At 35.7% G+C, this 16,744-nt stretch overlaps 1 protein-coding gene across 2 annotated transcripts in view; it reads left to right on the forward strand.

Annotated features, from left to right (window-relative positions):
* LOC149542949 (Zinc finger C-x8-C-x5-C-x3-H type family protein) overlaps positions 1-16,744 on the forward strand; it is a 217,368-nt gene that overhangs the window by 43,254 nt on the left and 157,370 nt on the right. For both annotated transcript variants that reach the window (XM_089797884.1, XM_089797885.1), the window contains exons 4-5: positions 8,265-8,412; positions 8,558-8,614. In XM_089797884.1, coding sequence (XP_089654010.1) covers positions 8,265-8,412; positions 8,558-8,614 — 205 coding nt within the window. The remainder of the gene's footprint in view (positions 1-8,264; positions 8,413-8,557; positions 8,615-16,744) is intronic.

The raw sequence follows: 16,744 nt of genomic DNA on the forward strand, positions 1-16,744 counted from the left end.
GTGGATTAGTTTGTTTCCCTCATGCTTCTCTCCAAATGCTGTGGGCATCTCAAAGGCAATTTGAATCTCTATCTCTTCCCTCATGTTTATCATCTGCAATTTGAGTACCAATATTGGAAGACTCAGCCTCATTATTTTGTTTTCTGAAAAGGGTGTTCTCTCATGATAAAGCACAAAATCAAAGCTGCTGTGGCAAATATTTGAAAATGTTTTCTAATAGAGCACTGTTATTAGTACCTTTCTTCTTGTCTATTTAGTGAGGAGGAATTGGTATTGTTGTATAGTCATAAATAGGTCCATTACAAGAGAGATCTGTGCCATATATAGGATTCATCACAGCTGGATTTTAAATGCAATGTTGCTGACTACTTTACTCAGGGGATGTTTGATTGAAGCCCTTTTGTTGACTACATTCCAAATTTGATGAGTTTCCATCATGTGTATGAACAATGAACGTTATCTAACTCAACAATTCTGAAACTATGGTTTGATTCCCTCACAAGATGAGGTGGAGGTGACGAAACAACGCTAGACTAAATTAGAGGAAAACCAAATGTATTCATACCTCCTTGTGTTTGATCTATCACAGTTGGTTTTGCAGTCTTAATGACAATATCTTCTTCAATCTGTAATGTTCCGGTCCAAGTACAACACCGAATGACTCCCATTGGTACAAACTGAAGTGTATGCAGAGTTCAGATTTTATTGTGTGATCAATTGTAGCTCATTAGGTCCATTGTTCTGTATGTATGGCACCCATAGGAAGATGTACGACACAGGATATGAACCGTGTAGTCAAATGGCCACTTGGAGGTGTATGTTGTGTGGTTAGTAGCTAGCCGTACAGTATAGCAGGCCGTATGGTAAGGTCTGGCCATGTGGATGATGGAATTTGGAGTGTGAGCACTGTATGGAAGTAGACAGGTAGATGTCATACGACTCTATTGCTATGGCCTGTACGGGGAAGAATTTGGGGGCTGTATGGCTGGGTGAGAGTTACTGTGTGGTGGCTTCTGAATGTGACGGGACTTAGGAAGTACAGTCTGTAGGCCGTAGGGTTACAAGTGCTTTGTGTAAATGTAATATGGCTCTGTACAGTCAATAACAATTTGGGCGTCCGATGAATCTGTCACCCAATGTATAGTCTTTGCCAATACTAAGACAATCGATTTTGCATGTGCAAAACTAGATCACAAAAACACCAGATTGGAGGCAATAGAGATTCACACAATATTGTTGCCCAAATGTAGCGACACAAATATATATTTATATTCAGATTCAAATAGCATTGCTATGATTACATATGCATCAGAACAGATCCAAGCTAATACAAGTTATCTCTCAAGGTGGAGTCTTTACAGACTTGGTGAATAATGTGAAATATCCGAATGATATTTCCATCGATAGAATAGGGTGGCACTGGACCACCAAAACTGCAACAGACAGACTAGGGAGGGTCTTCCTCCTCCAAAACTGCACACAACATCCTTAGCCTTCAGCCTCTGGAAACACAAAGACAAATCCAATCCAATCCTTGATGACTACAATGCCCAACCATCTCCTTATAAAGGCCCCAGGAAGCATCTAGAAATTTACAACAGGATTTCATTTATAATTATTTTGTCACTTTATTAATTTGGGTCATATGTTCATAATTTAATTAAAGGCCCTTTATTATTTAATTTAATTTTTGGGACCAATTAAAATTAAATTAGTACATTAAAATTGGGGACATCATACAACACCGTTACTTCCTCTATGAGAAACATTATAGAACTCATCATGTACAACCTCAATAAACCCATCAATGGTTCTTCTATGCATGCCATAGGAATCATCATCAACATTCTCAAACTCTTCTTCCTTCCTTGATGTGTGTTCTCTAGTAAGCGTTGTTTCAAAATTTTGCTCACTTGTAGGCTGACTAGTGACTGCCTAATGCTCATTCCAATATTTGCAAACTCCTTGTGCAAGAAGATCACGAATTATCTTATGGTATTGTTTCTTTTCCAAAACTGTCTGGTGATATAGCCTTGGATGAAAATCAATCAATGAAGTGTAGATACCTCCTAACATGTGTAGGAAGTGTGTCATATTCCTCAAACAGGCTAAGTACTTCTCCCCTTTTATCTTGCAGCAAATTCAGAGTTGACTGTCGTCATGCTTGAGTAGGATCCTTCATGATCTTTTCCTTAATGATCTAAGTTTCCGTCTACAAATACAAACCACTTAATTTACCCAATAGGATGGCACGTTCGGTGCCCTGATACCACTGTAAGATTCCCTTCAAGAATCTTTCCCAAAATCCCACTTATAACTCCGTAATTTCAGTCAATTAAATATAATGGAAACCCTGGTTTGTTTTCAACTAAATATCTGCAGTATCATACACTTTCTCAATGGATTCAGATACAGATATATTGACAAATAGTTGGCAAATGTATGTTGTTATCACCTCCAATACAAAAATATATACAGTATAATAAAGTTTGTGCAGTGAAAGGGCTGAGCTATATCACCAATTGAAACTGGGCATTTATATTTCACAACATAAATAGTTTAGAAATTTCTCAAATATTATTTTTAATACCAATCCTGACATGTAGATGTGTTGCAGACATAAACCAATACCTCCCATATTAGAAGCACTTATAAATGCGCATAGGTGTGATGGGCTCTGATTAATTCTCCAGCACCCAAAATGTCCATAGCATAGAGTTGAAGCGATCTCACCGGCCTGGAGGATATACTGCTCTTCTTGTGTATTACAAGTATTTGTCTCAACAAAAACCGATACCAAGGGAGTGAAATGAATGATCTGGTGGTCCTGTAGATTGCCACTAGTGATGCCACACAGTTCTCACACCAAGAAGTAATAACCAGCTCTAGTTCGAGGTTTAATCCAGTGCAGGTGAGTGACGAATCATAGCCCAGTTGCAATTCAATCCAAATTTGCCTCAAATTTGGAAACCACACTAGCAATATGACTTTGCATAGGTAGCTGCAGTAGCAGACCATAAAAGCTCATGACAAGGAATATGGAACGATGAAATAGACTTAATAATATTAATCAACCTCCTTATCTAGGGCCATTGCCAGGGTTATTAATGATAACTTGATATTTAATTTGGCTCTTATATTCCTCACAACATATATAACATAAGCTATGCAAGTTTCCACTAATAATTTATTCCATATAATTGTTCAATGAAATATTTGTCTTGATCAATAATCTTATAAACTTGCTTACGCGTAAGCTTGGTAATACAACCAATAGAGAATCGAGCCCCACAAAACAAGATTAAATTTTCTTATGTGAACTATAAATTAATATGGTGCATTCATTCTTCAAGACCCCATATTCAAATATTATTCATCGCCTTGAATATTAAAATGACCCAATATCTATAATATTTGCACACCCATATATTCAAAGATAGTGTGGCTAATATTTCTGGATCACTATTACTACAAATTCCCTCAATATTATAAAAGTTCAATCTCTACAATGTGCCACAAAATCCATTAAATCCTCAGAAGTATTGGCAATGAATATAAAAAAGATGAAGGCCCAGTAATAAATATTTGCTCGTTCGAATAATCCTTTCCCAAATATTTATTAATATACTTGAAGTTTATACACTCTAAGACCAAAACATATTATTTTATTTCCAGAACATGATATTCTTGAAAATAATTTTTGAGACAATAATATGCAAAATGCTTCTGTAACAATTTAACCTTACAAGTTCTCCACAAGTGTGGACTTTGTCACGAATCCTCTCCAAGAAGAACCGGGTTTTTGTTTATCTCTAAACAAATTCCTAAAGGTTTTTGTCTCCAAAAATTCTAGTTAATGCTAGAGGTTCATACAATTTCATCAACTTAAATAAAACATTCGAACATGTTCCAAATAATCCTCTCCTTGTACTTCATGGAATTCTCCATAAAACTCTCGGCTTTCCCATTGCTTGACCTTTGGTATTCTTTTTTATTACACAAAGCAGTTGCTTGATCCTCCTACTCCTAGTCACACCAGGTTTGTAAGGCCTCGCAATGGTTTCACTCGTTAGAGGCACTCCACTTCCAGCAGTACTCTAAAACAATTGAGGGCTTGCCCTCGCCTTGAACCTTATCCTTCGGTGCTGGACTTTTTCCTGCCTGGGAAGAGCCTTTAGTCTTCCTTCATGGGTCCTTTGCTTTCTTGTTTGTTCCTTTTTCGGTTATTGTTTGGTGTTCCTATTGTTGGTTGTTGCCTTCATCGTATGCTTTCAATCCTTTAGACCCCTTTGTGGTCTCTTGCTGAACACTAATAAATTTATCTTATCTTATCTATCTTTATTAAATAATTCCCTATTGACATAAAGTCACTTTGCCTGCTGAACTAAACAATAAAATCTAGTCATCATTAAATTGAATATAATTTTGTAAATTAAAATATATTTGTTTAAATGATTTCTAATGTCCCAAAAAGGAGATATTACACGCTACCCTGTAAAAAATTTTCTTTCATAGTTCTGTGAATAGATCATTAGGTTGATAACCATTTCAAGTTGTTTATGAATCCTAAGAGTGTTTTTAGATTTGGTGCAGCTACTGCTTGGTGATATATTTAGTGATGATGGGAAAGCACTTGTAGAATGCCTTCAACAATTGCAAACATAAGTGAGGCAAAAGTTGAAGGCAAGTAGTTTGAGATACAAAACTATATTGAGTATGAGTTGGTAGCATCAAGTCTTTAATTAAGGTGATTTGGTAATGGTTTATTTGTGATGAGTGCGGTTTTCTATTGGAATATACCACATGTTGAAGCATAGTTGGCATAATCATTGAATAATCGTCAACAATTAGTATAATAGCCAAGTTTTTGCTAGAAAAAATCATCACTCACTTGGGAAAAAATCGTCTAGTTTTTGGCGTCTATGGGCAGATTAATCACCAAGTTTTTCTCAAAAACTCAGCGAGTCTTTAATCTTGACTCGGCCCCATGGATAGACCAGAGATATAGGCAAAATAAGTTCATTTTTTCTTGACCAGTTAATGTTTTAGCGTTTGGAGGCTTGAGGAGTGGAGAGAAAAAATGGTCCAACCTCCAAGGCATTCTTATGTGATTGCAAGTTATTGAGTGGATTTCAAGAGGGTTCAAGGCCTAGACCCCCTCTTTTTCCTACTAGTAGAGCTGGGAAGAGGAAGATGTGATTGTATTGATCATTGATGTATTTATTATTTAGTATTTACTTCTAGTTTGACAAAAACTATTTACTATTTTACTTCTTGCCATTAGCACTCCGCACGAGAATGCAATTTTGTACCCACTATGCATCTATACATATCTAAACTGTGCTTGTTTCTTATATGTTCTCTTTAATTAACTCATTACAAGCATTTGCTGATTGAATTTTGCAAAAGCAAATGTAATTTTAATTAAATTTGAGCTATTTTTAGGTTCACAAGTTGTTTTTGAAAAATTGGTCGATATTTTCCCAAATAAACTTTTTGGGGCTTGGTGAGTTGTTGAGTGAGAGTTTTCCAACTATGTGTTGAAGTACAAAAAAGTTGGACCTTGCAAGGTTTTCAAGAAAATCAATGATAATGCTTACGAGTTAGATTTGCCAGCTGCTTTGGATATTTCCCTTGTGTTGTATACCTTTCATGGTGAAGATCTTGATAATGATAATGAGGAGGAAGTAGATTGGCCGTGGAAAATCCAAGTGGGAAAGGCAAAAAGATTGCACATATTTTAGATAAGAGGACCATTCATACTCAACAAGGAGAACACAATTGACACTTCGTTTAACGGGAGAGATTAGCACTAATAGAAAGCACATGGATTATAGAATGGGAATTGAAGAAGCTGTGTCAAGCTATGCGACAATAGTTTGAGGCTATGAGCTTGTAGTAGTTTTTTTCTTTTTTAAACTAGAGGAAAATGGTGGAGGGCATTTTACAGGGTATAACTTTTGACTTGGTTGTTTGTTTGAGCAAAACTTTTCTGTGAAGAAGCATCTCAAAGTTCTAAAATATGCCATTGAGATCTACTAATTGGACCAAATCTTGACACAAGTCTAGGACCAATTTTTTTCACCAAATGCCTCCAAAGGAGGCTTTTAGGGCTCGTTTGGTTGCTAGAATTAGTTGATACTAGAATTGTCAAATATTGGAATTTGACAATTAGGAATTTTTAAATCTGAAAAATGATTTTTGGAATATGTTGGAACTATTTGGCTGACCTAGAATTTACAATGAGAAGATGTGGAAATGACAATCACGACCAAGCTTCGAGCATCGTAGGGTTGGGATGTGGCATTTTGTCTTTAAGCTCACAACTTCTCTACAATTTGTTCATTACCAAATTCTCCTACTGTCTCCTCACCATCGACGATTCCCCCTCCAAGACCAACCCTTTCTTCAATGACAACTACAATGCTTCCCTCACAGGCACCGAGACACTGTAGCTCATTACTAACACTATCAATCCATTCTAGTACATCCCCGTTACATGAATCATCGTCGATGGTGCCACCCTTAGCATTCCTTTGAGGACTTATGATTTGAAACCCGATGATAACGGAGGAATGATCATCAACTCTAGCACCACCGTAAAAAGATAGAAATTTGGAATAATAATACATAATTCCATTTACAACCAATTCTCATTTCAGTGGAATTGGAATTGATTTTCCAATTCCACCTATTTAGATGGAAGATTCAAATCCTGGTTTTGGGGGTAAATGAGAATTAGCAAATCCCTATTCCATTTTTATGTTTTGTAAACAAACTTGGTAGATGTTAATTCCAAAATTTGATAATGCCAATTCTAGGTCAATTCCATCAATGATATAGACCCTTGTGTTTTTTTTTTGAGTTTTTCTAAATTCTAATTTTTAAGATCCTTTATTTCATGCGTATAATGAAATAAGCAAGTTGATGGATAATGACATTCAAGTTAGGTTTAAATAATTTAATGATCTCTATAATCATCTAGGTAAATTTGAATTTAGTTTTCTAATTTGTTCCCCCAAGTTTTCAGGACGGGGACAGCAGGATAGGTTTCTGTGACGGTCATGCCGATTTTGGGGATGGGGGGACGGTGAATGGGGAGGACTATATAACAATAGGGAAAATCAAAATATATAGAGATATTTTAAATATTTATATGAAAATATGGATAAAGCTTGTACATATACATAATATAACCTTAAAATATAAGAATCAGAAGAATTCATATGCCAAATTTGTGTTATTTTGAGAGTCAAAGGCTAATTTATGGTTGTGTTAGAGGTATCCTTGCAACCCGACCCACCTTACCTTGGTCTTACTTGCTGCCAAGTTGGGGTCAAGGCGAGCTGAGGTTAGACTAATCCTTTGGGGATGTACGAAGCCACTTGCAAGCGAGGTGCATCGGGTGAGTTGGAGCTTTGGAGTTGAACTCGAGACCATTGGGGAGCAAACTTAAGGCCCAAGCCAACTCCGCTACCTATGTGTGCTTAATAGATATGAAAATCACCAAAAACAACAATTTTGGGATCTTGAAAAAATCTTCCAAACAAGGGAATTTTTGAGTGGTAGTTAAAATAGGCTCATTTTTCTTTATAGTAGTAGAATGGTTGGAGAATAATGAAGAACTGTCACTCTATTTTTTGATTTTTTTTCTATCCCTTTTTTTTCAATTTAATAGTGAATGTTTGGCTATAAAGTTGGTTTCATCAGTATGCATGCTTTTAAGTAGGTTTATAATCTATCTCATTGTACAAGTAGCATTTTTGTTTTGGAATCCATGCTTATTTGCATTACTTACTGTGTTTTTCTTTAGAATCTTATGATGATCCTGAAGTCAATGTTTTCCACCAAATTGATATTTTACATTTCTTGCTGTCTTTGCAATATTGTCCTTGTAATTTCTTGTTTTGGTTGGACAATAATGAAGAACTGTCACTCTATTTTTTGATTTTTTTTCTATCCCTTTTTTTTCAATTTAATAGTGAATGCTTGGCTATAAAGTTGGTTTCATAAATAGGCATGCTTTTAAGTAGGTTTACAATCTATCTCATTGTACAAAGAACATTTTTGTTTTGCAATCCATGCTTATTTGCATTAATTACTGTGCTTTTCTTTAGAAGCTTATGATGATCCTGAAAATGTTTTCCGTCAAATTGATATTTTACATTTCTTGATGTCTTTGCGGTTTTGTCCTTGTAATTTCTTGTTTTGATAGTATGAAGTTGTTAGGTTCAAACTTATCTTAGTCTTAAATTTATCTACAGAGAGAGGAAGAGAAAGAGGAAGAGAGTAGATGGACACTCTAGTGATGTTTCAAATGATATCATGAGCTCAGGTAGTGACAGCGATGGTGACCATATGCAAGAAGTTGAGTCCCCACATGCTAGTCCAAGAGATGCATTTCAAGAACAGGTTTTTTTTCTTTATTCATACTCTTTGATGTTTTGTGGAATAGAGCAAGTGGAGATTGAAGGTAGCTAAGATAGATGACTAGCATAAGAGGAAACATTTTACTTGCTACAACTGTTTTACAGATGACTTTGTAATCATTATGCAGCTATGGCATGTTCAATCTGATATCAATGCACAAAATGATAAGAAAAATGAGCTAGAGGTGAGGCCTTAAGACCTTGTCTGCAGTATTTTATCTCTACCAGCTTACATTTTGGCAAGTTAAATCTTAGTGAGATTTGTTTGAAGAAAGCTTGAAGTCAATATTTGTCAAAATCCATTTAGAGTTAGTTGAAAGACTAAAATAGAAGATGTCTGGGATATTTGTTCAAAGATAGATTGAGTGAAAATATTGGTCAACACAAATGTAAAAAGAATAAGTTGAAATATTGCAAAGCAGTTGAATAAAATACTAGTCAAATGGGTATTTGAGTTCTTGTTTGACTTGGTCGTGTGCTTTAGGACATAACGAATTGAAGAAATGGTTCAAAATAGGAGGAAACATGCCTGCAAGTGAACTTTTTGTCATAATCTGCTACCGACACTTGATGCATTTAAGCTCTACCATTTTAGAAGCAGGGTTTGATTTTTAATCACAAGAAGTTTATAATTGCTACTTGTATATACCATTCTTAATTTTTTTGTATGTTTAATGGGGTTACTGTTTCTTCAGCAGATTTATTTAAGATCTTTGGGAAGGGAATCCAAATACAATGATTTCTTAGTTTCCTTATTGTTATTAATTTGTACATACATTGGAGATGTAATCTATCTATTAGAAAAAATTAACTGTTTTTAGTTTTTCTCGGAAGAAACAAGACTGTTGTGGTCTTTTTGAAAATTTCCCAGTTTTAATAGTGGAGTTGCTAGCCTTACTTTTCCTGCTGTTATACTCTGTACATAATAATATAGACTACCATAAATATATATTTTATCTCCATTTTCTGTTTGTGTTTGATTTTGTATACCCTTTTGAGTTCCGTTAAATCTTATTTTGTTTACTTTTCAACTTTGCTTTCTTTCTTTCTTCACAAACTTTTGGTTTCATTCATCCGAGGTAGCATACTCATAGACCAATTACCTGATTATATGTCTATGTTGTTTTAATTCTTTTAGCTTGTTGCTAATGCATATAATTTCTAGCATTGTGGATGTTGAATTCAACTATTCCACGATAACTTATAAATTATTTTGGATGAGATAAATGGAATCAAATTCTATATATAGAATCATTGAAGTATAAGGTTGCAAACTTGGAATTTTTCCTATCACCTATGGGTAGTCGTAGAACTATTTGAGAGATATATTTTCTCAAAAAGTCCTTTAAGATAACCATGAGTGCTTTTGGATCTCTAAAAGATATAAAAATATTGTATATATTCAAATGCAAAATCATTTGTGGCCACTATGATGGAAAAATCATCTCTCTTATTGATACCTTTAATATAATGTTCGCTTTTGAGGAGTAGTCAAATGTGATCACTTAGCCTATATATTGTTGTATGCTGAAGTCTTGCAATAAGGGAATAATTTAAAATAATCATTTAAATTGTTTAATAAAGTATCATTTTACAGATAACTTATTTAAATTGATTTATTAAACTGACTAAAGTAAAGATTAAAATAAATGTTTGAAAGTCACTTTATCTATTGAGTGTAATATATTAAAAAGAGTGCAAAGGACATTTGGGAAGGCTTGTTGGGTTTTTATAAAAGAATGTTGTAGAGCCTATTTCCAGATTCTTAGTTTTATTTTCTCATTTTCGAACTTCTCAAGTAGAAGCCTTAAAGGCAATCAGTTTTGGTGGTTGAAATAACTACCCTAGTTGGTGTTGGTGGAGCCACTTGATGTAAAAGACTTGGGGTTGGAAACACAATCAAACAAGGCACTTACAAATAGATAATAAGATGGGACTCATGGCGGAACTCAAAGACAAGTCATTTATGTGACTGAAGGTCTTGCTTACAAGGCCACAAAGAACATTATAGGGGAATAACCTTCCATAATATAGGATCATCAATCTTAGAGTATTTTGTAATGTCCCCTTTTCAAGCCATTATTTCTTGATGTGTCGTTAGTCCTTTTCATTATGGTTGTGTGGGCTAGCCTAGACTTTACAAGGATCAATGCAAGCTTCAGCCTAGGCACTTTCAGTTTCAGGCCAATCAGAGGGCTTATAGAATGTTGGAATCACTGCAAAAGCATTTACTGTGTGCATGTTATCTATTGTCGAAGAAAGTAGGTGGTTGCTGAAACACACCATTTTGCCCGCCATTAGCAATTACCTTGCTGTAGGTAAACATAGCATCTGGATTTCACTGGTTTGAGACTGAAGATGCAAGTGGTTCTCATTCATCATCTCAGAACTGGCATGGTTGATTGGAGGTCTCTTTTGTCAGTAGTAGCCATGGTAAAGATGAACGATTTGGTATATATCTGAGAGCTCATGCTTGCTACGGACTGCTGGAGACTTGAGCGCTTGAATTTTTACAAATAACTTCTCAGAATCCTGTTCATTACCTGAGGACTTGGCTTTTCGCTGCAACTAGAAGTTCATGGACAACACTCTTAAGACTCCTATACATGCTTTCCTACTTTTCGAATTGTCTATTGCTGTGCAATGAGTTTCCAATTGGACAAGGGACAAGGTCAGAACATTACATACACTACTCACTTAAGTTTGTATCATTTGAAAAATATATTCTTGTTAAGACTTCAATTGACAAATCTTCTTCTATATTCTTTGAGTTTGCAATAAGAGGTCAAAACTTTGTTAGTCTTCGATGAGCATTTGTCTTGTGAAATGATATGTTTTGTCATTATTTATATTAACACTTCTAAGTTTCATTGTAAAGGGTTAAAACAAATTAGAACCAACATAATACGGTATCACTGGAACATATCAAAGCATAAATCACAGACATTAAGTTGAGAGGAAATTGGCTTTAAAAAAAGTATCCTAGTAGGGGATATTACAGTTGTACTATCTTAAATTGGAAGCACCATCAATTTAATGAATGGTTTAGCACCCGTTTAGTGCGAGGTTGTCATTTATTTGCATTTCTCCCCTTTCTTCTCCTCTCCTTTTTATCCCTCCTAGAAAATTAGGGTAGTACCTAATAGATCCTCCTTGGTATTCTTATCTCATGGCACAAAAAATGAGGTAGGATCTAACCACTTAGGTCCTCCCTTGCCTTCATCCAATCACTTGGAACCTATTTTCTACACTTTAACAAACTTTTCTTGAAAACTACTCCTGATTTCTGAATACTAGGACCTATTTTGGTACCCCTAGGGAATCTCGAGGATTTTAGGGCCTGTTTAGCAAGGATGCACTACTTCCCTACTCATCAAGGATGTACTGCGTTCTTGCTTGTCCAATTAGGGATGCAGTATGTCCCTACTTGAGACCTATTTTGGGTCTACTTCTTAGGTATAGAGTCCGGATTGATCTCAGGTGTTAATTCAGGTACAGTTGGCTTGCGTGAGAAAGTTTATTCTAAGCCCTATTTAAACTCTTCCATTTGCCTTAGTTTGGATCCATCCATCATATTCACAGGCGATCCATCTAAGTTCTCGAGCATTCTCCAAGCATTCAAGGCATTCAAGCAAGCTCTCCAATGAAGATCAAGGATTCAAGCATTCAAGCAAGTGGAGGAGTTTATGCAATATCTAGCATTTTCAACATTCAAGATCTCCCTTCATACATTACATATCCTTTGTTGCATCTTATTCATTCATTCTTTCATTCATTCTTACGGTGGGTTTCAAGCACATTAATTCACAAAGGTTTTTATTTACTTTGATTTTCTTTCTTATGGGCTTTGAAGTTGAGTCAAGGCTATTGCATCATCATACTTGATTACAATTCGAATTCAAGAGCACATTCATAGAGTTACATTGCTTCTTGTTAGATATACTTCTATACTTGCTAACATTCTCTATTTTCTATCTCAGTTCAAGGTTAATTACTAAATTGGGTTTAAACAAAGGCAAACCTCCCCATCAACAAAATAAAAACCCTTTTTCTTACAGATTGTGGAATCTTGGAAGGAAGAACAAGTTTCGGATATAGATACCCTTTTTGTCAAACTCTAGAGATTCAGAAATTGTTTCGCATTCGAAGATTGTTGAGCAGGGTCGTATTTCATCCCTGTTGCCTAAAGTCGTCCCTACCGACAAAAGTTTGTTAGATAACTAAGAGGGGGGGGGTGAATCAGTTATAACTAGTTATCCTATAGGCCTAAAAAATAGTTTTCACAAACTTAAACACTTAAATCTTTTAGATCATCAACTCAGTAATCAGATCTAATATCATAACATAAATTGATATAAATTTTGCATCAAACTGTCAACATAATTTACCGAGTATCAGAGTAAACTTCTAGCTTGTATTGAGTTGCAACAATAAATAGTAAACATGAAATAAGCATGCTACACAATAAGCATTCACACAGTTTTGACACAAGAATTTAATGTGGAAACCCTGTTAAGGGGAAAACCACCTGGGAACCAGAAACCCAAAAATTTCATTCTTCTAAAGTGAGCTTTGTTAGGAGCCAACGTTGTTAAAGGTTATATACACATTGTTAATGTGACCTTGTTAGAGGATTTTCACCAAAGATCATCTAGACCTTATCACTCCTTGAAACATCTAAAGAATGGCTTCCTCTAAAGGATGTGCAAACCATTCAATAGAATGTCATGATATAGGATTTCAATAAGATTGTTATGTTCACTTAGTTAAGAGACTTTCTACTACAATGGTTAGAAAGTAACAAAGAAATGATCTGTTAGGTTTTAGCACTACCTTGCTTGTTTAGATCTCTGTGTTGCTCAATCTCTTTCCTCTTTCAATCCACTTTCTTCCTTCTGATCCCTTTTGGCTGATTCACTCACATCGCACATCAACTTAGCACTTCTCTTGCTGCATCTTCACAATGCAGTTCGGCTCGGTTATCCTTCCGGCTATCACTTACTTCTCCAACTTTATCAACTTTACCAACCTCATCAACAACAATGAGCATTGAGTTCATCCCTTAAATAGAAAACTTTTTACGATCCTCTACAATCCTCCAGGTTTTGCCACTTAATCACAATTGTCAAATCTTCATCAAGTTCAGATTCTTTAAACCTAGACACTCAAGAAATATACTTCCACCTTGAACTTTGTGCTTCAATGCAAATTATTAAATCTCCTTCATCAGATTTTGTTTGAATTTCTCCAGCCGTTGATCTCACAACTAACTTCGTCCTTATCTCCGAAACTTCTTGAACAATCTTTATTCTCATAAAATGTTGGCCTCAGAATAAATCATTTCTAAATTGTTCTTCCCTTTCATGCTTGGTTAACATTACATCTTTGCTCAGTCAACACTGGACTCAGGTAACACTATAACTGCTCGATTGACACTAGAAATTTTTCACTTCTTCACTAGGTGGTTGGTGACAACTGGAATAGCTCGGTTAATACTGTAATACTTAATCAAATCATGTAAAACAATCAACAATCAAACCAACATTATATTGTTAGAGTCTAACTCATTCAAGTGCTCATTGAAGACCATATACTTATCAATACTTACATCATCATCATACTTTCTTCAAATCCTCTTCATCAATCAAATGATATAACACTCTACTAAATTAACATAATGTCTAACCAATTAAAGCTTCACATCAATGATAAGATAACAATTAATTTGACTCTTTGACATACATTAAAAACATGATTAGTTGGGGCTAACAATCCCCCCTTTTGGCATTTGTGGCAATACATAAGGCATTATTACATTACATAACATTACATTATGAAACAATAAACTTCAAATGCCAACACAATTTCAGCTCTCTGACTTCATTCAAGTTCTCAGTAACTCATGATGTGTGCATCGGGTTCTCTGCTCAATCTAGAACAACATATTCCCCCTTATATTATACTTCTCTGTTCAACATCATCATCAATATCATTGATCAACTCTCCTTTGGGTATACATTGTAATGATCTTTACTAATTTTGATCAATGAGTTTTGATCTGGACCTAAGGTATTTTGTCAAACAGTTATCATGAAATTATAGTTCATTCAGTAGTTATGCATTCTGTAAATATTATATCACTTCTTATCGATAAAATTGCTATGAGTTGATAAAGTTAACCAATGTTATTCCAGATTTCCACCAATTGGGATTAGACTGAACTTAGAACTTAATATTCATACCTTAAATTTATGATAATAAGGCAATAATTCTTAAGCTCTACACAAAAGAAAAAATGACGGTCGTACAATATTATCAATGTAAATAGTGCAGGAAGGATTAAAGGAGGATAGACCCATGATGTTGGTGAATACCGTTGCAAGGTTTTATGAGTGCTTTAATATTAAACCCGTCACCAATTCCAAGTATCCAACCACCTGGTGTCTGCTATGATTCTCTATCACCACCCTTGCTAAGGGACGGAGTTGTCTCAACCCGCAGAGGGGAGCACTACCAATACTGCTATCAACTGTATATGTCATGAAGTCCTTAAGATATTCTTTTGCATTCAATTCCAGCTTGCTACTCTTACATTTCGCCAGATCAGGTAGTTACTGCTTGGCAGTCCTAATCCCATGGTTTTTCTTATTAGTCACGTCCTCTGATTATTACTGGAACCCATGGTTTTTACTTGTAAGACAATGCCTTGAAAGGCACATAATAGATACCTAATACTACTCCCCAGAAATTACACAACACATCAAATATTACTAGCATATGATTTTTTGAAGTAGTTACTAAAACACTCACAGGGGGACACCACTGTCATCTTCGACCATGAAATAGCTGTTTCTTTCTGCCGTTAACCTTAACTGCTGACCATACAATTGTTGGCATTGAATAAGACCAACTTCTATGCTTTTGTGATAAACAGTCTACTCCTTGCTTAATACAGTCACTGTCATTAGCTGAATTCTGCCTGAACTGTATGGTAATTGCAATATGAGGGGTTGGGGTGATGTCCAACTTCCTCAAGAATCTCAAGGGTTTTCGTCCTCAGAGTTCGCCAATCACATTTAAGCAACTAGAGCAACAAAATATTTAATTCATAAACTTTAAGTATGTTCTTTCCCAAGATGGAGTCTCATATTTATAACCTCGAAGTGAGGGAAGAGTGTTGAAGTAAGAGATGTGGGTTAAAACACCAATTCCGTCTTCTAGTCACTTAAATCACTTTATAAAGTGAATGACTTTTAAAACATAAAGTAATTATTAAAGTACTCTAATACATTAAATGATGAACTTAAGACAATTCTTCCCAATGTGATTGGCAGGCATTCTTACTGGTAATGCCATTAATATATCCGGATGTCGAGATAGATTAACCAGGCGCTAAATGAGTTGGTGTGAAAGAGGGGACATGACAGTCCTTCCTTCCTGGGATTGCTTGCCCTCAAGCAATCTCAATGCTGGATGCTGTAAAATAGACTCACCTTCCCAAGTGGCATCTTCATACGGTAAATCCTTCCACTAGATATTCTCTAACAAATCTATTTCGCAGCTTTCTTTCCCTAGTCTCAATCACCTCTGCCGGCTCCAAAACAAGTCTACCCTCCTCGTCAAGTGGAGGCAAGCCCTTTGACGGTACAACCTGCTGACCAATTGCCTTCTTGAGGCATGAGACGTGAAATACGTTGTGGATTCGACTATCACCAGGTAGATCCAACTTGTAAGCAACCTTACCAACCCTTTTGGTGATACAATAAGGACCGTAAAATCTAGGCTTGAGCTTTTCTGACCCACTTTTCTTTAGGGAGCTCTGTCTATATGGTTGGAGACGAAGATAAACCATGTCACCTATCTCGAAGCTCTACTCAATACGATGTCGATCAACATATAACTTCTATTGGTTCTGCACCTATTTAATATTATCCTTAAGAGATCTTAAAATATCTTGTTGATCTAGAATCCAATCTTTGGCTAAGGGAGCCCTGCTGTCCTGTAAGGCCAAATCAATGAAAGAGAGAGGTTCGTAGCCATAAAGAGCATGAAAAGGAGTCATTCGAATAGACATGTGATATGTGGTGTTATAGCAATACTCCCCCAAATACAACCATTTAACCCAGGCTCTTTGCTGACCTGCAATGCAGTTTTTCAAATACCCTTCCACCCATTTATTTACTATTTCGGTCTGATCAACTATCTGCAGGTGATAACTAGTACTGGGTGTCAACTCGGTACCTGCCAATCTAAAAACCTCTTGCCAAAAGGTGCTGAGAAACCTGCTATCTCTATCACTCACGATAGTCCTTGGT

The sequence above is a fragment of the Cupressus sempervirens genome, chromosome 8 (assembly GCF_028749045.1).
Source record: "Cupressus sempervirens isolate cs-2001-9-10 chromosome 8, ASM2874904v1, whole genome shotgun sequence".
Lineage (NCBI taxonomy): Eukaryota > Viridiplantae > Streptophyta > Pinopsida > Cupressales > Cupressaceae > Cupressus > Cupressus sempervirens.